This window comes from Cygnus olor, chromosome 2 (assembly GCF_009769625.2).
Source record: "Cygnus olor isolate bCygOlo1 chromosome 2, bCygOlo1.pri.v2, whole genome shotgun sequence".
Taxonomy (NCBI): Eukaryota; Metazoa; Chordata; class Aves; order Anseriformes; family Anatidae; genus Cygnus; species Cygnus olor.
In genome coordinates, this window is record NC_049170.1 from 29,439,114 (window position 1) to 29,463,829 (window position 24,716).

At 40.0% G+C, this 24,716-nt stretch overlaps 1 protein-coding gene across 1 annotated transcript; it reads left to right on the forward strand.

Annotated features, from left to right (window-relative positions):
- Positions 1–1,913: 1,913 nt before the first annotated feature.
- Positions 1,914–20,460, forward strand: TMEM106B (transmembrane protein 106B). The gene is given in 9 exon segments (XM_040546253.1): positions 1,914–2,390; positions 5,474–5,695; positions 7,820–7,883; positions 9,207–9,366; positions 10,139–10,279; positions 10,367–10,416; positions 14,051–14,076; positions 14,079–14,103; positions 14,893–20,460. Coding segments are annotated over 8 exon segments (825 nt in total). The 5' UTR covers positions 1,914–2,390; positions 5,474–5,475; the 3' UTR covers positions 15,032–20,460.
- Positions 20,461–24,716: the final 4,256 nt, after the last annotated feature.

A 24,716-nucleotide genomic window follows, 5' to 3' on the forward strand; every position in this document is an offset into this window, starting at 1 on the left:
TCTCTATTGATTACAGTAACAGAGAACTATCTCAAAAGCCATGCAGATTTCAACTGTTGCAATCTATCATGGCAAGGGAAACAGTTTCCCAGGCAATGATACAACACCCTGACCTGCACTCATTTGGCTTTATGGATTAGTTTAAGTGTTGGATAAAAACTGCGACAGTCAGAGGTGCAAAAATCTGATTTGATCGAAGTCTGCATGCTACTTCAAATTCACCAGGAGTATTCCTCTTGAATAAATTTTTACTGAGAGAACTTATCAGACTGAATAATTTGAGTAGCCAGAACTTGGTGTGACCATTCCAAAAACCTTTTTGTTAGACTTTTTCTTCATGTCCCTTGTAGGATAATGATTCAGGTCAATGTGCCTGACTGCCATTATTATTTAAAACTATTCAAAAGGCAAAGACTAAGTGTTCTCACTTTCTGTTTGAACAGCTGGCAACTATGACAGTGTTTGTGCTCCTTGGGACAATATAAAGCTGAGACAGAACCAAAAGCCAAGAGCCCGTGAAGACAACAGCCAGGCCTACAAATTCACATCATTTGGCACTTGCTGCTGAACATGCTATGTTCATATATCAGCCCCGAACATGCCAAGGCTCTGTTCAAAGTTTCTTACACATTATTTTAAAGTTAGGAACCCACAAAATACCATGGTCAACCATGCTGCACTGGCAGCTTTGTGTGGGCACCTCAGAAATCTTGAACAGTGATGGGCCAAAGTCTTGGATGAAGGTCTAACAGGAGGGACAAGAACTGTGCCAGCTCTTGCCCCCTGCTTTCAGAATCTCAACCATGCCTGGCTATAGAAGTAGAGTCACCACTAAGCAGCATGCGGGCCTCTCCTTTACTTGAACTGGCAAACCAGGGGTAAGGACAATTGCTGGATGTGACCTCTTAAACTCCCAGAAGACACCAGAAAGTTCCAAGGATAAAAGGAATAAATGGAACGGCATTGGCCCAGGTCAAGAAACATGCAGACCATTTTTCTTCTGAGTCCATATTTGTGCAGGTGAGGGTTATCTTTTTGCTTATCATTTCCTGGACACAGAGCGAGGTGTGAGCTCTGCCAGAAGGGCTCACACCTGCAGCAGCTCTGGGTTGATGCTGGAGGCCATGTGTCACCTCGCTGCATCTGAAGCAGCCTGTCCTGGCTTCGTGCCCACCCCATGCTGTCATAATGACCTTGCTTCCTTATCACATCCCTTGAAACCTGCCCCATGCTTGCCCTTGGACTTTGTTATGTGGTTTCCTCCAGGCGCTCTGCTCCTCAGTGGCCTGATTCATTTCAGCAGTAGGACCACGGCTCCTGAGCTGGGCCAAGCTCCTCTGGCCCTCCATCTCCTTCGTTCCCAGCTGCGTCCCCTCTGTGCAGCCTCTTGTCCCTTGGCTGCCCTGCATCCCCCCGAGTGGTCTCCTTATGTCACCACAGACACTCGGTAACCACATCATGGACCAGATACCGACACACAAAGGACAGCAACAACCTCGCGTTCATTCAGTTTCAATATACTTTATTTATTTAGCTCTGGCAAAATGCTCAGAGCACATGTCACCGCTCATGCCCTGAATAAACACTGGTTGTGCAAGAACTTGCAAAATGTGACGTGAGCTATAAAACCAAATTGCAGCCCCTGACAGTGGCGTTGTGCCTCATTTCCTACCACCTTATTTTTTTTTTATTTTTATTTTTTTTGCTGACCTGTCGGAGCTTTCCTTGCTCAAGCTTCTAATTTCCCCAGGAGCACAGTGCGGTAACTTACTTCCACTAGAGCTGATCAAACAAGGAACAAAAAATAATGATGCTGGCTATTAAGATACCACCATGATCAGCTGGGGAAAGAAAAATAACCGTTTTTTTTTTTTTTTTTCCTGAGATGAAAGCAACGCAGAGCTTATGTGGAGGAGGGGAGATGTTCTACCGCAGGCAGGGCAGGGAACTGCTGTTGGAAGTTAGGAAACCCGTTCTGCTCTCCGCTTGGAGGAGGGACCGGGCCAGTTCCTTTTATCCTTGTCATTTATCCTCGCTTCCACTTCCAACGCTTTTCCCCCATCTTGGGTTGCTCTGGGAACAGCCCGGCCCCGCGGCGCGCCCCATTTTGTGGTGCGGCAGCAGCAGCAGGCCCGGGCGCTGCTTCGAGCAGCCCCGAGCCCCGTGAAGAAGCGATCCAGACACCCCGCCGACGAGCGGGGAGGACGAGACCCCGCAGCGCGGCCACCCCCAGACGGCAGCGGCCCCCCGCCAGCCCGGGCTCCCCCCGAGCAGGCCCGGCCCTTGCGAACAACGGCGGCGCCGCCCCCTGCGCCTGCGCTTCGGGCTCAGCGCCGGGGCCGTTGCTGCGTCGTGCCCGGAGCCCACGGCCCGGCCCGGCCCGGCCGCAGGTGGGGCCGGGGGGAGCCGCGGGGGGAGCCGGGCCGAGGGCGGCGGCGGGGCCCTGGGGGGTCGGGCCGGGGTGGGGGGGGGGGCGCGTTTGGCGGCGGGGCCGGGCTGGCCCAGCTCGGGCGGGGGTCGCCGTGGTCCTCGCCCGCTGGGGACCTCGGTGTGTTTGTGCAAACAGCTCTGTGTGTGCGTGTGGGGGTCCCTGGGGGGGAATGCGGGGGCGTCGGCAGCGTCCTGAGTTGTTTGTTGATTTGGGGAGCGCCAGCCTTCCCGGGCAGGTGGGGGGAGGTGCGTTTGTGAAGAGCAGGTTCGGGTCGCACATCGCGGGATCTTTCTGCCCCAGCGGGGCAGGTTTGGGACTGCCAGGTCATGGCTGTGCCTGCCTCCTGCCGCTGTTTTGGAGCAGCCTGCCGTGCCGGCGATCAGCCACAGCTGGCAGCCGGCAGGAGGTTGCCGGGCCTAAAAGCCATGTGTTATTTTCAGAAATGAAGTAGGTCTCTAATCTCAAGTTTATATACGTGCAAAGAAGTAAGGATGGCACCCCAGCTGTTTATTTGGAAAAGTACGGCGGTTTAGTTAAAGTCTACAAATTTTTCCCCAAGTTCATAAACAAAAAGTGGTTTTCATAAGTTTCGCGTGTGACTCAGGATGTGGTTGTTTTCTATTCTTAGCACGTTATTTGGGTTTTGTTTCATTGTGTTCTGTTGTACCGGAGTGTCAGAGCACTCTGAAGGGAGCAGCCTTAAGCAAAACTGCCTTATCACAACGTTTTCTTACAACATTTTCTTTCTCTCTAACAAACTGAATTCAAGGAAACTCTAGACGAGTTCAGGGAGACTGGAGCATGAATATCAGTTAAAAGTGAGAGGCTGGGGCAAAGCATAGCTGTTAAGAAAGTTGGGCTTGAGGTTGTGGTGTTGAGATGGAGGCTCTCAGGTACAAAGACGTTCTCAGAACTACTGCTGTTCAGCATGGAAGCACTGGGTGAAAGACCAAGGTGTTTTTAAGCATTGGTCAGCTGTAGTAGTGGTGAAGGAACATGCTGGAGGAACACATTTCTTTGGGAGGTTATCGTCTGTTTTCTCATTTGTAAACTGGGGCACATGTCTTCTAAGTTTATGAGGGTAGGAAAACACTATGAAATTCTAATTATTGAAACTCAGGTACGCTTGACATTGGGGGATACATCTGCGCTACTCTTTTAATTCAAATCAAGGGTGTGAAATGAATTTGCAGTTATCCTCACTTGCTGCACTTTGGTTCACATCACAGGGTGATCAGAAAGTGTCTGAACACTTCATTTTGGAAGAAGCTAAAACTAGAAGATGTGCCTCAGTTGCACGTGGGTGTTCAGTCTCAGCTAGAGGTGGTATGAAATAAAACCCACAAAATCAAGCATAGTGTGGATGTTGGCTCCTCAATAACTGTTTATTTCTAGAGTTGCTTTTATTGCTCTGTATTTACTTTTAATGTTGACGTAGCCTGAGTCTACCAGCAGTAGAGCAGGTAAATTGAATGTGGTTGTAATGCAACAGGGCTAGGGACTGATCCCAAAGCTTTCAGACCTGTCAATGTGATGGCTGTAGCCTAAGCTGCAAGACTTGAGTTCTGTAGCTTAAAGGCTGTAGGTAAGCTACAGGGACAACACTAAGCAAAAACCATGCGTGGAATAAATTTCAACTGCTTTTTCAGGAAACTTTTCTTCAATAGCTTCAATTTTCAATTCAGTAATTTCCATTATTGAATGACACCCAAACTGGAATGTTTTTCAAAATTGCTGTAGCAACATGAGTAGAAGTAGTTTTCCTTCCCATAAGGGTTTTATTACTTAAATGAATAAAATAACACTGTGTGTTTGCCGAAACAGTAACTGGGACTTGCCAGCAATAGTTGAATTATGTTTTCCCTCCTACATTTGCTTTGCCTTTGTGGCATTAAGATGAATAAATGTTGTGCTTGTGTTACCATCAGCATATTTCAGATCTTCCTGTTTTCTCTGGAGTGGTTGGTTTAAAATATTCTGGCTTGCATTGGTTCCTTAATCTTCCTCCTCATGCTTCCTTTCTTGGTGGCCGAGTGTGATCATTACTAGCAACCACACTTAAAAATTCCATTTACAGTAGGAAAACTGAATGAGTTTTTCATACTCATTCTCAAATCTCCCTGTTCCCTGAGAAGCTAGTGAATTGCGTGGTTAGGGCCTCTGTGGTGGGTAACTAGGACGTGTTATGGGGTTAAGCTGAACAACTGATTGCCAAGGCTCAACAGATCTTTTTTTTTCTTTTTAACTTTGAATTGTTGTTGCAATGCAGGTTTGCACCTGTTGCAAACTAGAAAGGCTGCCACTTGTATCACTTCCTTGTGGCTTTTGGTTTCCAGTGTTTCATGGTTGTTTTGGTGGCTTTGCTGAAAAGCTACGCTCATGAGAAAAATATAACATTTGCAGAGGTAACAAAAACGGTTTTGCGACTAATATTTTTAACAAGTTTTTATAACCGCTACGTGTTGCCTGCATTTACATTTAAGTAGCTCTCATTTTTTCCTAGCTTTTACTGTGAAACAATCCTCTTTTGGGTTAAAAAGAATCGTCACTTTAAACACCTCAAGTTCCGTATTTCTAGCTTGGAAATTACTAGCTGATCCTGTGTTCTCAAAACAAGTTCAGTCCAAAAAACTTAGTAGAATTGGGTCCGTAGTGTGTGCAGAATCCACTGAACATCGTGAACTTGGTTTCTAGAGCACGTTAAGTCCTGAATATTTTATGCAGAGGTCAATGTATTCTGTGCCAGTTTGTCCAGCGCTACTCGAGTGTTGCAACCTGTTGGCAGCAGCTGTGTTGTTCTGCCTTGGAAGCCTCTCGTCAGTCCTCCTTTAACCTGTGTATGTCAGAGGGCCTGAAGAGGTCTCTCTTCCAGTTAAGATTCGTAGTTGGGGACTGACTCCAGCTTGATTGGGCCTTTATGCTTTGCAAATCTTAAGGTACCTGACTAGTGACCATAGACTTACAGCTGCTTGATGTGGAGGAATAAACTGAAAGCCATATTTGTTCTCTGTGGAAAAACTTTCTTCTGCCTTTTTATTTTAGACATGGGAAAATCTCTTTCTCATCTACCGATGCATACGTGTAAGGAGGATGGCTACGATGGAGGTACAGTGTCGGATAATATGAGGAACGGGTTAGTTCACTCAGAGCTGCACAACGAGGATGGCAGATGTGGGGACGTGTCGCAATTTCCCTATGTGGAATTCACAGGAAGGGACAGTGTCACTTGTCCTACCTGCCAGGGAACAGGAAGGATTCCACGAGGTAAGCTTTCTTTGTGCTTTTTTTTTTTTTTTTAAAATCCCTAAATTTACCTCAGAAATATGTGCAGTGGTAACTGTTATAAGCCCTAGCACGTAATTCTCCTAGTGAAGATATTTTAAAATTGTTTTTAGATTTTAGCACTAAGCATTTGATTGTTATTGCACTGTATGAATGAAATGGATATTTAATCAACATTGACTGTTACCTGATAGCTCTTCTCTGTCTTTGCAATCCAGCGTGCCTTGCTTCTCAGTTTTAAAGTCACGTGTAAGCCTAGTTCTTGCAGGTGGAAGTTGCAAACCTTTTACTTTCGAGACATTTTAATACATCCTTTTTAACTACCAGTTTTTGAACCATTTGAAGCAATATGCAACTTCACAAAAATAGCAGCAAAAGTAGGCAATGTTTAATTATCCGTAGTCATGGGGAGTGAAAGAGTACAGGCCTGTGTAAATGAAAGTTGTTCGCATATTTTGACTTAGAGCTTTTTTTTAAAAGAAAAATAAAAACCACAGAATTTGTAAGGAGCACTGCCCCCTTACCCCTCCCTTGCTTCCTGGTTGTATTGGCATTAGGGAGGCAGGCCGATGGAAGTAAGAGCTTCATAACTCTTAGAGTTTTAAAGTAACAAGCACCGCTTCTGAAAACAGGTGGGTGAGTGCATAGGGAGGTGCAGATAATAGTACTCAGCTCTCCTTATTGGATCATGCTGTGGACATTGATTGTGGTTGGACGAGAATCACTTGTTTACATAAAGCTATATATTGAATACCAAATTCCAGAAATGTTTGTTTGAAAAATACAATTCTGAAACATCACGTGCTTCTGCAGAATGGCAGTATGTCTGGGATGTCCCTTGTCTTTCTGTTGCTGAAAAAGAATACTTTGAAAGTATCACACATGGATTAAAGTATACACATGGATTTTAAACAAAAATGCTGAGATGTCAGGGTTTTCAGCATTTCAGCATTTAAGCAAATGGTTTGACAGATAAACCCTGTACATGCCAAATGTCATCCAGAGCTGTAACTTACATTAAGCCACTTTTTCAGGTTATTTGGAAAAGCCATGTCTGTAGGGGGGTGGTATGCAAAGTACTGATTTTTTCTTTTTTTCTAAGGGTATGGGGAAAATTGAGAACTTGGTGTGTACCAGTGAGAATGTGTGTGTACAATTTTTTAATTATTCCTAAGTAGTTAATAATAAAAATAATGTTTGGGGTTTTTGAGGGGAGAGGGGGAAATTAAGGGTTGACTGGATGGCTGCATGACTAGTAGGGAAGACCACAACACGTGCTATGGTGTCTGAACTGTATAATAATCATAGGAAATTGCATTTTGGTGCTTGGACAGCTTTAGGTTTTCAGTATAATGGAGTTGAGATGAAACTATGTTTTAAATTGGTAGGGCTTTTTCTGAGGTTGATGTTACATACTAGTACATGCTCAGCATGCTTTGCCCAGCTTAGCAATTCAGCTTGGATTCACTTCAACATGATCGATTGGCTAAGCAATAGCACTGACCAAATTCGGCATTTGACTTAAAATGCAAACCAGACTTGCTCTTGAGGCTTCTGTGTTGTCGTGTGGGTGAATCTCAATTCCAACTGCTTGTATAGCAAATCGAAAAAGATACAAAGACAGGTGTAGTCCGTGTATTTTCAGTAGCTCCTCAGTGTTTACACTCTTCGTTTCTGCCATTAAGATATCCGCCTCCTAAAAACGCTGGCTGGTGGGGTGTCTTGTTGCTTGGAGAAATTCCAGTGGGCGCTTCTTCGGCTTCCAGGTTACTGCAGTTCAGTCCCGTGAGAAACAGTTGCATGTACCAGTGATTCCCAGAATGCAGCCCGGGTACAGCTCGTGTTGCAAAAGTCACCGAAATCCATATGTGCATGTGTTTTTAAACAAACCTGACTCCCTGACTTCCTGAGGAGGAGATGCACAACGCCTTCTGGATCAGTTCTGACTGCCTGAGCTTCTTTCTGAATGTCGAATATTACTGGAATTTGAATGTTCATCTTTATTATTTGATGCTGTAAAGTTGTGAAGGCCACTCTTTATTTGAAGTAACTTCAAAAGTAATTATTCTTTGTGTTTAAGTTCTGAAAGGGTGTTTTTATTTCTAGGACAGGAAAACCAGCTGGTAGCATTAATTCCATACAGTGATCAGAGACTGAGGCCAAGAAGAACGTAAGTTGATATTTGTGATATGTGAATCTACAGTTCTTTCTTCTCTTCTAGTTAAAATTGCTCAATTTAAATGAGATAGTGTTAAGAGGATTCAAGCAAAATCACTGGAATGTTTTCTTGCATTCAGTATTGAAGGAACCCTGCTTATGAGTAATATGAACCTTTACCTCTAACTCTTGGAGAGTTATTTATTAAGGTGTGCACGCTCCCATCATGCTGTGTCTTATAAAGTTAGTAATACTGCATGGTCACTTTGTGTAGGTAATTATCTAAATATCTACAGTAATTATGGAACCACTTATCAAGCTTTATAGCATCTTAATTGATCTAAGAAGATACACCTTCACTATTAAAGTTTAAATTAGAGTAAAGGGATTAATTTCTTTGGGCTACTGCTACAAAATAAATCACCTAGAAATTCATTTGAAAAGCTCTGAGCTGCTAGCAGAATAAATAAACTTATCACTGTGATATAGCGTATTTTTAAAATATGTATATTTTTCTAGGATCTATTCAAAGGTTTAAGTATATTGTTAAGTAATTGTTCTCACATGCATTTTCTAAATTTTTGGATGTTTCTATGATAAACAGAAATGAGTGACAGGAAAAAAAATACAACTTCACAAAATGCTATCCTAGATATCCCGGATCATAGATTTGATGTAATAGTGGTCCAGATTTGAGAAATATTCCCATAATGTTCTGATTTTGAGAAAACCGCAGCTGCCATAGAACCTTTTATTTGTATACCTTTGTTATTGAAACTCCCTTCCCTCTTTTATGTTAGGTTAATGGCATATTTGCAGTTCCTTAGCAGGGATCTAAACAAGTTCCTAACACTTTCCCAGAAAGTCTTTTATGACAAAGAATCCCATGTAAGGCATAAGCTTTATTCTTGTTTCTGGGTGTGTTGTGGTACAAGCACAATATACTGAAAAAATCCTGCACAATGTCAAAAGTTCTACTGTAAATTAATTTTAAAGACTTAAAGTGCTTATTTCTTAAAGCACGTGAATATTTTCCTCTTCCATTTACTTCTTTAAATTGTGAATGTTGGGATAACCATGTGTTTTGGAACTTGTTTTCTGATATATATATATATATGTATACAAGAGTGTCATCTCTATTTGTGACATAGACATGAAGTGCAGCACAGTCCTTCTTCCCCCTGAAACTAATGGAAGCTGGAAATAGGCTGAGTTGGTTATATTAACCAGTCATGCTTCTAATCACTTAAGCAAGAAGAGTGGTGCGTTATTTTCTTTTAATACGCTTCGACTCTGAAATGTCTTTTTTTTTTTTTTTTTTTTTTTAAATCTCCAGAAAACTCTACGTGACTGCTTCTGTTATTGTATGTCTACTTCTTTCTGGGCTGGCTGTATTCTTCTTGTTTCCTCGCTCAATTGACGTTGAATACATTGGTGTGAAGTCAGTGTATGTCACTTATGAAGAGGGTAGACGTATAATATATTTAAATATTACGGTAAGACTGTCTATCTGTTTGGGTGTTTGCAATATATGCAACAGGAGATGCTACTGCAGCAGTTTATTATATGTAGGAATTGTGGGCTAACTGGTAAGCTTAGTGTCTTAAGAAATACCAGCAGATACAAAAAGCAGTTCGAAAAATGTAGCTGGACTTGCTGTGGCTGGTTCCTGTAGCTATAGTTGTAGGCTACCATTGGATCTTCTGTTTTTATGGAAAAGGTGACTTTGGAATACTTTACATTGTTGGGGAATATGAGTGAAATGTAGAGCGTGTAGTGCGTGCAGGAATGTTATTGAATACCTGCTTAGCATAGAACTTCAAGGAGTTCTTTCCACATGCCTCTTGATTATTTTTTGGTAATGCAGTGAATACAGGATTGCCAAAAGACTTGTGAAGTTACTCATGGGTGTCTTTAAATGAAATAAAGTAGTCATGGGAGGAAAGAGTCCTGGAATAGTTAAATTTCATGAAAGGAATAACTGAGGATAGGAAGAAATGGTCAGTATTTCTAGTGGAGAGGGGTCACAAATGGAGTTGTGCAGAATTTGGTGCTGCTCAGTATATTCAAACACCCCTGAAAAAGGGGTTGAGTGGTGGTTCCCCTCCATCTCACCCCAAGAAAATCCCCAAAGGCAGGGAAGTATACTTGCATAATTTCAGGTATTTTTGTCTCAAACACAAATTTAAAAATGTATGTTCATCTAGATACACAGAATGGTTAGTTCTTAAAGGCTTTTGTTGTTTGTTTGTTTGTTTTTTCATCCAGAACACACTAAATATAACAAACAACAACTATTACTCGGTTGAAGTAGCAAACATCACAGCCCAAGTTCAGTTTTCAAAAACAGTTATTGGCAAAGCACGGCTAAACAACATCACCAACATCGGTCCTCTGGATATGAAGCAGGTAAATGGGAAAGGCTTTTGAAGTTGAATGTATGTTAATCTTCACATTTAAATCTGCTCAGTTGTTTTTTGTTGCCTTTTTTTTTAGATTGACTATATGGTGCCCACAGTCATACAGGATGAAATGAGCTACATGTTGTAAGTGTACCAGCCTCTAAATATTTGCCTGTGTCTTGGTAAAAAATAATTACGGTGCTTTTGAAAAAACAGCTGAAATACATTTGCAGAGATGGTGTGGCATTCTTTGTATGAGTTTAACAGTACTGCAAAATACTTAAACCATAATTCCTTTCAGTGGTTTCATATAGTGGCTTGCTGTACCTGGCTCTCAGCACTTTGAGTGGTGTCTGTATTCCCAACGGTTTAGGCTTTGGTAATAGCTAGGAATAGCTACTTTAGGGTGTGGAAGTGCATATGTGTTTCTTTGATACATTCCCTAATAAGTTTCCAGTAAATTTTTGTGGAGGTAGGGGAAGTTAGCCTCTAATTTGTATGGAATTAAATAGTAGCTTATATTTTTGCTCTTCGGACCATGTGTATACAGTCATAACCAGTGTTTATAGCATATACTTAAAGTCTCAGCTGTTTTGTTCATAGCTTCAGATAGTTTATTTGACCGGGGGCTCAGTATATTTTGGTAACAAAACCAAGCATTAATTCTCTTATACTCAAATTAACTCTTTCTGTTCACTCTGAACTCTTAACGCTTGAGACTTCAGGTCTGTGTGCAGTTCAAGTGGATGGCATCCCCTTTGGTGTGAGAGAGAGCCTTACAGCTTCAAGGACTTTGAATAAGTTGAGACAGGTGTGAAATAGCAAATTGGCCACTAACTTTAAATAAGTAGTGTTGTACTTCTGTCACCACTTAAAGGCATATAAGTTAGCTTTGTGTAAACAGTGAATCCCATGAATCTACTCACCCTCTGGATACCTGAAGAATAAATGTGGCTTTCATAGAACTTGTGCTGATGCTTACCTAGTTGTGTTTTTTGACTCCTGGTACAATAATGCATTGAGACTTTTTCCATGGTCTGTATTGTTGCCTCAGCTTCAGTAATGCTGTGAGAGTCTGTTGCCAACAATTGCTGAAACTTAATTTCAAGCTAGTCCTTAGATAAACCTGGGTGACTTTGGATGTGTGGAGAGATGTGGACAGGCAACAACTGTTGTGTGTGTGATCTGAACGAAATGGATTTCAGGCCATTCTGCAGCTTGACAGCTGCAACCTCAGCAATAGTGTGGAACAATGCTATGCTTGCTGCTTCAGCTGAGAGGTGAATCAGGCTGTCTTGGAGTGGAAGCAGAGAAGCTACTGTGTGTCTGTGCCTGTAATCCGTAATGTGGACTTCGCTTCCTTCAGGACAGCAGGTGTTTGTGAATGTTGCTGGAAAAGCAGACTAATACGTAACCTGCACACATAAGAAAATGCTGCTTGTTTCAGTGAAGTGGTGCTAAACATAGACTGTAACTGGTAATAAAGACCCGTAAAAGTAGGGAAGTTTGAGTCAGCTAAGGATCTAAGTACTCGTACAGGCTGATACAGTGAGGTCCTAGTACTTGTCAGTAGCAGTCATTAGCTAAGTTGTGATGTGTTTACAATGCATTAAGAGCCACACACACAATGGTTTTAGTTGTTTATTTTCTTCAGATTTTCTGCATGGTAAACACTTGGTCTTAGTTAATTGTCACCAGGTCTGGGAGGTTATTGTTGATGAGCTTCAGCTCTTTCTCTGTACTGCAAGTCTCAAAAGCCTGGATTCCCTGTTCAGAACAACCCAGGGCACAGCCAGTGAGCCTCCTTAGTTTAAGTACCAAGCCAGTGTAGTTTCAGCTGATCTTAGCAGGGTTTTGTATTTGTTATTGGTTTTTTTTTTTTTCTCTGATTCTAATATTAAACTTACCAGGAAAGGCCTGGGATAATCTTTGTACAACCTGCAATTCTCTGTATTACAGTGAATCACAATATTGTAGGCATTTTGATGTTTCTCCATCTAGTCAGTTTAGGTCTTGGGTTAGGCATAACTAAAGAGTTACTTTGATTCTAGAGAGCAGGCTTCCTGTAAAATCAGCTTAGGTCAAGTAACCTTTGAGATACTGAAGTGTTATCTGGATTCAGCAGACCTGTGTGATGAAATCATCGTCCTACAGGGTATTTCTACCCATTTATTTGGAGAAGGTTGGATTTATGCAGTTTACCTTCAATGTACTTTCCTAGCTACCGTTTTGTGCTTTGTAGTTTTGTGGTGGTAGTGTGTGTGTTTTGTTTTTTGTTTTATTTTTTTTAAAAAAGGCTTTTTCCCAAATAATCAGGGCTTAAAAAGCAGTAGGTTGGTATTATACCTCTCTGCTTGCTTGCCAATAAAATAGTGCTTGGATACCAGATGGCTTTATATTACAGAATCATAGAATAAAATCATAGAATCATTAAAGTTGGAAAAGACCTCCAAGATCATCTGGTCCAACCATCCCCCTACTACCAATGTCACCCACTAAACCATGTCCATAAGCACCAGGTCCAACGTTTCCTTAAACACCCAAGGGACTCCACCACCTCCCTGGGCAACCCGTTCCAATGTCTGACTGCTCTTTCTGAGAAGAGATGTCTCCCAGTTTCCAACCTGAAAATTTCCAGGGACCTTTTGCATGTGAGGCGAACGTGATAACCGTTATGTTACAGGTTGTCTGTATTTTGGATTAGAAAACTACATTAACTGAGAATATCTGGCAGTATGGTCCAGCTAAATCAGCTAAATCCTGTTTCAAGCCTAGCAGTAAAAAAAAAAAAAAATCAAAATATTTCTGTCATTACTGGAGATACCAATATAAAACAGCTTCTAATAAAAGAACTGTTCAGTTTGTATTTTCATATCTGTATCACCTGTGTTCATTGTTTCATATTTCATTCTATATTTATTTGTGCTGGGGAAAAGAATGACAATTGCGAGTAAATATTGTGAGTGGCTGTCATACCATCTTGTTGCACTGATCGCATGCCTTTCATTCCTGAGCTGATAAATCTGTGATCATGAGCAACTCATTGCTTTTTTGTTGGGGGGAGGGAGGGGTAGTCGCTTATGTAGCGCACTGTATAACAGGTATGTAGGTGTCTCTCAGCAAATGTAAGTCTGTAAGTTTGTCTCACAAGAAAACAATAATTGATTTTGCAATCTCTGCGGACTGGTTAAAGGTCATTTTGCATAATACAGAAGTGAATCGGTGCAAAAATACCGGGGCTTTCCTAAGTTCTTGATATTTCTGGAGCAAGCATACTAAGGCTTCTTGATAGAAATTGCTGATCTTACACAACAGGATGCTGAAGCTAGCATAACTGTGATCTTTTGTGGTAAATTTTCCTTTCTATAGTTAAATTTGATAACTCGAAGTGAAATCGCAGCAAATTATGCCTACATCCTCTTATAGTAGAATCCTTCACCAGTGAAGGAGTGTTGTGATGTAGTTCGTGAGATTAACTTCTGAAAGATGGAACAAGTGTTGTTTCACGGGATGTTTTTGTTGGGAATTGTTACATGTGAGCAAACATGTGTGTATATGCTTAATGTGAAAGCAAGTCTATATATAAATAGACTTGGACTGAGTATACACTCCTAGGCAGTTGTTTTTCAACAAGTGTTTTGGTTGCCATTATTAGCAACTCTGCAGGCTGTAAATATACAGGTAGCAGAATTTCTGGATGAAGCAACAATTCTTGCTTTTTAGATAACTGTCTAGAAAAGTTGATGCAAATCTAATAGCTCTCTTTCTTTTTTTGCAGTGACTTCTGTACTTTAGCATCTATCAAGTGCATAACATAGTAGTGATGATGCAGTAAGTATGGAAACTTCCTTTTTGTCGGAAACAACCTTAGAAGCCACGTAGTCCTCATTGAAATATTAATCAGAAGTATTTAATTGTGGTGTTTGTGCATCTTAGATAAAATGAAATCAACTTACTTTCTAGTGTAGTATCCTCATAGTTCTTGAAACTGAACTGTGTAAAGACATTTTCTTTTGACAAATTCTGGTAAAGTAATGATGCTTGAATAGTTCCAGCTATTATTACTGTATCTGCTCTGCGGTTGGGCTGTGGCCATGGAGCAACTAAGATCTCAAATATTTTGAAATGAACTTATGTGTATCAGCTGCTGTTCAAAAAGTGCTGAGAACCTTATGACCTTGAGGCAGTCACATGCTTTTGTGTGACTTTTGTGTGACTCTGCCAGAGTCCACTTTTTGTGTCAGATTGCATAAATAGCAGCCTGGCTTTTTGGGGTTGGAGGGACGGTATGTAAACCAACCATTGTGTAGCTTCTGTAATCATTTTTGTTCCCCTTCCAAAACACCGTATTAATGAGTAAACCTTGGCTTTATAATCTTTAGAAAAAAAAAGTCTTTGCTCAGGGGACTGAATTTTTCCCATGGGAATAATCTGTAGGTAGTGTAAACTGGTATTGTTTTTTTATAGTTATTTTATTTAAAACTTTGTTCTTACTGTTATGTATTTTGTCCTAAAACTAGCTCCTTAAAAACCCTAGTAACTTAAAAACACTGTTTTTTCGCATAGGGAACTTTAAAGCCTCTTACAAAACAAATGTCTCTTCTGTTTTGTGTTTTCAAGAGTGACAGTGACAACCTCTTACTTTGGCCACTCTGAGCAAATATCCCAAGAGAGATACCAGTATGTGGACTGTGGAGGAAACACAACTTACCAGCTGGGCCAGTCAGAATATTTAAATGTACTTCAGCCTCCACAGTAAAAGCACCTGTTAGTTAGTGTGGAATGACTGCTCTTGATGCTTGCAGAGATCCTTTAAATAGGACTGGTACTAAGTAAAGGTGAGAGTATGTGCATGTAACGCATAGCAAACCTGGTGGCCTGTTCACTTGAAATGCAAGGAGGGAAAAGGTGCAAAATGTATATAGATGCACTTGTTAAATGTTGTGTTTTCCCCTTCTGTTTGCTTTCTGTTACTGTAAACACTTCTGTCAAGTTGTGTGGTTGGATGGGGAGGGGAAATTACAAATTCTTGAACTGAATTGGGACCTTTCCTTACAGTGTGGTACATCAACTTAGAGTAACTGTGTGTGTTTCTGTCAGTTTAGGTGAAATGTGTCACTAATGAGCATTTTAGAAAAATTGGTACTCATAAATTTTAAGTTTATACTTTAGTTCTTGATATTTGACTCTTGAAATTTACAGTATAACTACTTAAGTAACAAGATTGCTTTGAGGTATCTGAGTGTGAAACTAGTATTAGTGGCAATAGTTCTTTGTTTTGGGATTCTACTTTTCATTTGCTATACTTGATTAGAGGTGACATGCAGTCTGTGAAAGCCAGGAAAGCACTCATGGATGACGCTATACTTGAATGTGCAACTTCCAGAATCTGGCATCTTTTCTTTCATATTTCCCCCTGCTACCTCTGCGATGTTATAAGGAGAATGTATGTTGTTAGGTTTAAAGTAAGGTTTAAAAAAAAAAAATCCCCCGAATCACTACTGACAAAGGAAAAATTCAAAACTGTGGAAAATGAAGGGGTAAGACTTTGGCAGTGTCATTCCCGTTTGTTCTTTCGATTAAACTTTTGAGTACAGCTATTAAAATCAAAATTGTGTAGTTAGGAACTAAGTGGGAAGCTGTTTGAATATGGGTTTGGGCAGCTTGATGTAAATTTTCAGCATTTTTATTGTTTTAATGTACCGTGTACTAAGCTACTTGTCAGTGTTCATACGTTGGGGTATGCGTATTTTGTGCACAGACTCAGTAAGCAGTGCAGTAGTTACCTGAATCTCCTGAGCGCTCACAGTTCACAATGGTTATATAAGTGAGGATAGAGCAACTCCTTCTGTAAGAATAAATGATGATGTAATCATGAGACTGACTTATAACAAAACTATTAAAAAATAGTTTCATTGTTAGTTTGCACAATGAGAATTTCCAGGGCTTTTACCAAACACGGTGATTCTAAATTTGAGGTCCAAAGTTGCTTGACTTCTGAAGGCCGACTATTTGAATGGTAAGGGGCAAAACTTTTTAAATTAACTAGATCAGGATTGTTTTATTTCAGTATTAAATAAGATGCAGCTGTAAGAAAGTACTATTGAGACCGTTGCGTTGTAATAAATTCTAATTTTTTTAAAATAGGTGTTGCGGTTTTTATGCTGCCTATCTCCTGGAAGTAAGCTAATTAAAATGAACTAGTAATAAACACTATGGAAAAAGGCTGCTGAGTAACTTCTTGTAACTAATGATGTTTTATGCTTCAGTAATTCAGTAAAGTTATGTGTCTATTGTCTTTCATCAGCATTCTTTAGGTGGACCTAATTAGGGGTAGAGGTGCTGGGAAACATATCAATTGAGTGAGACTGATTTAAAAGAAAATGAGTAACTGTACAAAAAATAAAAATCCTCTGAATGCTCTGAGCACTCATCCACAATGTCTTTAAAAAATGTATCTGTATTGGAACCTACACTGTCAGTTTCCTATAATTTTTGATTGATGAAGATGTTGGCTTAGGAGAACTTTGATACTGAAATAATTGATGACTTAGTTATGTTCTGAAATTTTTTCTTGTATCTGGGCACTTTAAACATTCTTTATTACAGCTTATGATCATAAGGCAAACTAATTCACAACTGGCTCTCCTAATCTTCCTAGAGCATAGATGAGGTTCTGTCTTGTGTCTGATAAAACGTGCCAAAGCTGGTCTGGTAGTCTGAAAAGATAGAGCTGATAACTCAAGACCAGGATAGTGGGGATCTGGCTAGAAGCTGGGAAGTAACATCTACTATGTTGTCTGTCATAGAAAGATTCATTTCTATTGGAGCACAGGGAAAATTCTGTTTTAAACCATGTCAGATCTGAAGTCAACCAGTAAGTGATATGATTTTTTTCCTCTATTCCCAAGTATTTAAGCCTCAGGATTGTTGTTTTGTTTTTGTTTTCATTTTTAAGTAGAAAGAACAAGAGAAGAACTGTAGGCAGATATTTTTTATACCAGTTTAAACCAGTTCAAAGGATAATAGATAATCTAAAATAACTGGAATGGCACAGTGATATAGTTATTTGGTCACACCAGTGAATGCTACTTGTACGTGTGTGTGTTTAGGGATTTTACACTTGTATGTGGTGTTGTGAGACTCCAGCTGACGTTTGAAAGACTGGCAGACATACCGAGCAAAATGTCAACTTAAGTCTGTGGATCTTCCATTGCATAACATGCTTGGTGTTGGCTACTTTAAAATCAAGAATGATGAGTGGAATTATTCTTTCTGTGTATGTGGGGGAAAAATAAAGCTCTTTTTTTTTCTTACATCTCTTTATCACCCGGGTTATCTAATGGATGTAAACTTTAACACCATTAATTTGTGGTGGGCTTACTGAATAACTAACAGCTCTTTCCTAAAAAATAGAGGCAACATAGTAAAAATCCTATTGATGAATCCTCAAATGAAGTTAGTTACAGGAGAATCAAAGGCTTACAATTCTTTGCGTGTTAGTTTGTGCTTGCAAAACATGTCAGCGTGTTATTAACCAAACAAAGCAAGAGTTTGAACTTGACTACTAATTTTAATATAACATCTCTTCAGATAAGCTGATGTGGCATCTGAGTATTCAATTTAGACTTGATTTCTGTGGCTAAGCTTGGAAATACTATGCAAAGGGAGCAAGGGAAGGCAATATTAAATTGCATAACTTTGCAAACAAACAATAAGAGTACATGCAAATGAGAGGCCTATAATAATTTTGTGTTTATTTATCTCGGTTGTGTTTTGTTTGCTTGTTTTATTAAACAAAGGCAAGCCTTTTGGTTCACTGTAGACCAATGAGTACAAAGTATAAATTCTTTCAAGAAGGTGAGCTTGAAGAGCCATTGTCTTTTCTGGTTTGCTTTCCCTGTGTGTAAGATGCTTTCTGATGGATTTTTTTTTTTCCCACCCTGAAGTATATTTCAGAAGAATATTTCATTTGTAAATTCCTCTTAATCTTAAAATACTATCAAATGCATATATAGTAGCATTGCATTATTACATTTTAAGGGATTTATTTCTGGTATAATTCCTTTCACTTGAACTCTTCATAGCAATTCCTGAAGCAAACGCTGTTGCACTTCAGAATGGAAGCTCTTAGTTATCTGTTGAAACGGTGGCACAGGCGTTGTACTGCAATGGCACAATCAACAAAACAATGTATTCTGGATACAATAACTACATAAAATGTCAAAATTGTAACAAGGTAAATTAATATGAAACACTTAAATGAGTAAAAAATGTTAGCTATGTGGCCACTCCGCCATGGAGAACAAAGTTATTTAACATTTTAAATATCATGCTTTAAAAATGAATGAATGAAGCCACCAAATGAACTCGAAGATCCAACCATCAAATACCATTTGGAGAGATTAAAAGGGAAACCTTCCTCCTAAGAGGCGTAGTACCTTGTGCTTATTCTTGAATTCCTGATGTAGGAAAGAGCCTGTAGAAGCTCATTCCTAATTTGTTTACCCATCTTGGTATTTAGGGGCCAATTGTTTGCTTCTTAATCTTATGTGAAGGCAAGCATAAGAATCTTTTCCTGTGTGGTATGGCTCTGAAGTTGTTAATGCACTTTTGGTTTTTGCATGACCTTGATATTAACGTTGTGGTATATTTTGCAGCCTTATGCTGACAGACGTAAGTACATGCTTTCTTTGACTTTGTTTCAAATTGTCCCTGAAGTTCTGCAAATGAGTTAATTTCTTCATAGTAGTACATTGCAAACAATACTATGGGCTTTTTTAGTGTGTACTGTGTAAAGCTAACCATGTAAGCGCTCAGCCTCTGAGTGCTTGGGTTGAACTTTTAGGGTCTTTAGCCATCTGACTGAAACGTTGTACCCTCGTGATGGGAAGGATGGTGCTTGAAGCAGTAGGAGAGGGCTTTCCAAATTCAGAAAATTAGTGTTATTTCTTATTCGCCATTTAAGACCTCCTTTTGGGGGGGTGGGTGGAATGTGGGGCTTAGTTGTGGTTTTGCTTTTTTCCCCTCCTCTCTCTCCCCAGTCTGTAGTGGGATATCTATCTGTTACCAGGCAGTATCTTATAAAATGGGTGAGTTGTTTCAGAGTCAGGCACCTACGTGAATCTTACTGTCAGTGGGACTGGACAGCTAGTTAAGAGATGACCAAGGCTAGCAGTAATACCTCTGAGAACTCAATTTTTCCATTGCTTCTAATAAAATTCCAAAACCCAGCAGTGCTTCCAGGCTTATTATTACTTCTGAAAGCAAAGAATAAATAATATGAGTGCAGCCAATGCCCTTCAGTAATGGACTACTGCCACCAGCAGAATGTTTGCAAGTGTTAGCCCTGATCATGCCAAAAATCTCGATTATTTTGGTGACTTTGTATAGGAGGAGGGGAAAAAAAAGGAAAGAAAAACCCAAGCCAAAACCCAACTAAAAACATGTTGGAAACAATAATTTGGATATGTCAAAAACATGTTTTGTGTACTTGAGAAGCCACCTTCTTTTCTGACCTTTAGGTGGGGTTTCTGGTAATGAAGGGGTAGATTGCAGTGCTGCCCCTATAGCTTTTGGCATGGAAACCTGATTTTCTGCCTGTAGATTGGTCTGTTGGGCAGGGACTGTTCTCCAGAAGGAATCTGTCCAGTTAAAGTCCTGCAGCATAGCGTGAGACTGTCATAAGGGTCTTGCAACATGGGTGAGTGTTTTGTTTGGATACTGAACCTGCTTTTCCTTTGTGTCAGTAGGGATGTTTAATGCCAGACATGCAAGCAGATTAGGGTGCCTAAATATTTTGAGTCTGACCATGAGTGATTTAGTCCTTTTTTGTTTTAAGGAAGCAAACGTAACCACTGTTAACATCCACTGTACAGTGTGCATATAATAGCTTGAGATATGTATAGAAATACTAATGAGTGATAACTATTTTTGTAACTTAAGAATTGTAAACTGTTGTTCTTGTAACTGTGTAGCAAACGATCTATCAACTTCAGCATGATAAATAAACACTAAGGGGTATTTGGAATGACTTGGACACAAGCTATCTTAATGCAAGTTAACTGGGACAATGGATCTTATTCTTTAGAGGTTCAAAATCTGGATTTAACTTCATTATGGATATTTGGTTCTAGACGGGATTGTTTGAGTTGAAGAATGCTATTAAATTTTCTATTAAAAAAAAAAGCTTGAGTCACGTATCTTTTTTTAACTGACTTGATAATATCTTTCTCTTTTCCTTCTTCATCTCCCTATAATTTTTCCCACAAGTGTTTATGAAGTTTCAAAGGTATCATTTCAATTTTTGTAACTGTTGGTATTCTGTGGTGTAAGAAATCTGCAATCTACCTTTTTTGATACTATTTTTTATTGTGTTAAGTGTATAATAAACTGGAGTATCTTAAAGCAAAGCACCACATGTGAATGAATTACTGTTGTATGACTTTGGACTGCTAAAGTGTCTGGCTCAAAACCCTAGGCTGCTGTGGTGCTGGTTGACTCCAGCAGGCAGATAAGCCCTTCAGCCCGGTTGCTTGTTGACTTCCACTGCACCCCACAGAGGTGAAGGAGAGAATCAGAAAGGCAAAACCAAGCCCATGGGATGAGATAAGGACAGTTTAATAGGTGATGCAAATCTGTGCGTGGAAGCAAACCAAAGCAAGGAATTTATTTCCTGTCAGTAGGCAGATGTTAACATAGGGAAGACATGCACCATAACCTCAGTTGTCCCCCTTCCTTCCCCTTTTCCTGAGCTTTTATTGCTGAGTGGGACCTTGTAAGGTATGGAATATCCCTTTGGTCAGTGGGGTCAGCTCTCCTGGCTTTGTGCACTCAGCTTCTTTCCCCCTCCCAGTCTACTTGCTGCAGGGGATGGGGGGGAAGGAGGTGGTGCGATGAAGAAGGAAACCTCAGTGCTGTGTAAGCATTAGCCAAGACTTTTGTGTTGATAACATATCAGTGTTATTAGCACTCTTAGCCACAAACCCAAAACATAACAGCCCTTATGGTGCTAGGAAGAAAATTAACTCCATCCTAGCCAGATTCAGTACCCCTATTTACAATGTTATTTTAAGAACCACCATTGCCTAAAAGCTTTAACCTTTAACAGCTGGCAACAAAGAACATGTCTGTATTTGAAGCATTCATAGCATGTTCTGATGTTACGGGTAATATGTTACAGATATTTTGGAACACTTCAGTGGTTTTCGTTTTTAAATTTGCTCAAGAAGCTTATTTATTGTATATGAATGCTACATTGGTGATCTGCTTTGACTTCTAACAGCTAACTAATGGGGTCTTAGGCTGTGGTGTTTGGGAGCTGTTTTGCTTCAGTTTGTGTATTAAAAAAATATATATATATTTTAAATTAGCTAAAATGAGAAAGGATAACAGTCATGCTTCATATTTACTATTTCCTGTAGTATTTTTCCTTCCTAGAGTTTTCCAAAGTTTCCTGTTTGGGCAAGGCATCTGCCCACTATAAATTGGGGAACAATAAACTTCAATCAGTATCTTACTATGTATAAATAAGAGGTTGAAGATCTGTGAAGAGCTGCTTCTGTCTGTGCTACCTGTCTGGGGACAGGTAGGCAAAAGTGGTGGTGGTGGTGTTTTTGTTTGGTTGTTTGTTTGTTTTAGTGAAAAGTTTTATTTGATCTAAATACTTCAAACTGTATGATTTGGATTCCTCTCCTGTTTTTTTTTCCAGCCGGAGCAGTTAGGAGAGTACAAAGGTGAGTTCTTACCATGCAAATTTCAAACATCTCTGAAGAATGTGAAGAATATACTGAAAGATGGGAATAGGTAAGCAAATATGGATTAGGACAAGTGTAAAGACCCCCAACTTGCTAGTTTAGAACAAACACTGTAGATTTGGGGGGACATAACTACTGAAAGATCTGACATCTTAAAATAACCTAGTTTGACAGTGACAGAAATCTCTGAATTATTTTGTAGGTTTCCCTGGCTGGCTGTAGATGCTTCCCTTTTATTTCTCAGAATTTGATACGTCTTTCTATATGATGGTGTAATTGATCCCATACCTGGGATGTTACTCTGCTAATATGCTCACCTGAGAGAGCTTTGGGTACACTAGCGATGAATGACACTAATTGCCTTCGAGTGTGGAAATGATGTATATCTGGCAACTTAAAGAATGTCAGACCACACGTTTAATTTTGCTGGAAGTCTCTTGATGTCAGATGAGGTAAAGATCCCTCTACATCTTTGGTTGTATTTTCTCTCTTTTTTTTTCTTTCTCCAGGAATCCCTGCCTCTTAAGCCTGAGAGCTGGGATGTTTCACTCATGTTTCCTGTGTTATGGGTATCAGGTGCCACACAGTTTAATGAGCTGTCATGGGCGCTACGGAGCTGACACTGCTCCATAATGGAGCTACTTTTTCATGAGGCAGTGAATTACTTAATACAGCAAAACTAGAACTTGATTAAGGAGCCTCAGCATTGCTGAAATGTAACATTTCACTGCCTACAGTTACGGATATCTGAAAGGTAATGATGGATAGCATTCTCAAGAGGTTTTCAGGAAGAAGTAATGCTTTTATTAGCCTTAGCCCCATAGTTGAGGTGGAGAAATAAATGTATTTGCCTTTATCACACCCTTCCTCTGACCGTCATGCGACAATACTGTTGTTTTGATAGTGGTAGTTGGTAACATCTAGTAAAACAATAGGTTAAAAACCTACTGAATATGTTTCTCATAGTTTATGGAGGCTTACAGTCTACTGGGATATGTATTATTTCTTGAATGTTAAATCTGTCTTAATAAATACTTCTGGTTTTATGAAGGTTAGTGGCTGCTACATGGTGATCCCTTTAAGTGGTTGAATTCACTCACTCAGCTTGTGACCAAATGGTACTTGTAGTGTGTTTAAAACAAGTTGACACAATCAGTGTTGTTAAAAGTTAAGAACTATTCCCACACTGACACTGAACTTGTGAATTTTTCATCAAATATGCACAGAAATATTAAAATTAACCTTAGAAGTCCAACATATTGTTGCAGAATTTAGATTCTAAAACTTGTACCATCTGCAACCGTTTGTTTGCTGCCACTCATGTCCCAGAGATTGGGCAGAGCTGCTATTTCCAAGCCACTTTTAACCTACTGTGTGACTTGACATGCCTGACTGTCTTGTGAGAAATTTATGAGCAGGAGAGGATTGTGGCTGCCTTGACATCTCTGCCACCCTGTGTGCCAGGATCCAGCCCTTCAGTAGTGGTAAATATCGTGGTGTTCAAGACTGAGGTGTTGCCTTGTAGACTTTAGGAGGGCCAGCATTGCTCATAGAGGCTCCAGTTCTTTGGTTTCTGGGAGCAAGTTGAACTGTTGTGTGGACATACCCACTGTCTTGCTCCTGCAGATGGCCAGCATAGTTGCCTTTGGTTTGTTCTCACAGAAAATGCAAAATAGTAGGACAGAATGAAGCTGAGATTTAAGGGAGAAAAAAAAAAAGGCACTAATCTTATGTTGTGTTCTGACAACTACGCTCTTTGATATGCTAATAATTGAAAAATCCTATTTAAACTGAAAGCTGGGCTTCTCGAACACAGGAGGGATTCAATTTCTGTCTCAAAAGAGCAGTAGAAATGCTGAATACAGCTCAAGGTTACTCTGTAACCTTGACGAGAGCAGCTAAACCCCAAACCGAAGCATGGGGACTGGGAAAGAATATGCAGGGTCCTTCATTTGGAAAACAGAAGGAACCTCCTGCCCCAAAGATATCCCCATTTAAAAAAAAAAAAAAAAAAAAAAAAAGCCCACTATTGTTGCCAACTTATTAATAGATATAATTGATAGCTACTTATAGTGCAGTCTGAGGCAGCCTAGTTTCCATTCTGGTGGTGTTTAATTTATTTTATTTTATTTTATTTTTTATTTTTTTTGTATATGGAAAAGTAATATGCAGACATAGGCATGCACTGCTGCCTTCCCGCAATAGGTGGTGCCATGGCCTTGCTGTATGTTCCCGTGGCTGCAGCCTGGTTAGGGAGGTGGGTGTTGTTCAGGTTATGTGAGGAGCTGAAGAGGGCTTCCTGAGGAGACGAACCTGGTTAAAAGTGCACTTCTTGCTTCCCATCCTTCTTCCACCCCCTGCCTCCTTCCACCACGAGCACTTAAATGCAACCAGATGCAAAAATTTCAGAAAGGAGTGGTGCTGCTGTTCCAGTTGAACAGTTCAGATGAAATGGAGAATTAATCTAGTAAATCCAGTATATGGCTTTCGCTCTGAATGTGTGGAATGCTCCCCTTCAGAGGTGTATTTAGGTTTATAAAACATAGGAGATCTGAATGTTTTAACTGAGCAGCAGTACGAAGATGGACTGTCAATGCTGAAAAGTTGGTTTCAGTGAATTTGAGCAACCCAGTTTATATGAATGCAGCTACATAATGCTTAAATTCACAATCCATTTTCCCTCCTCTG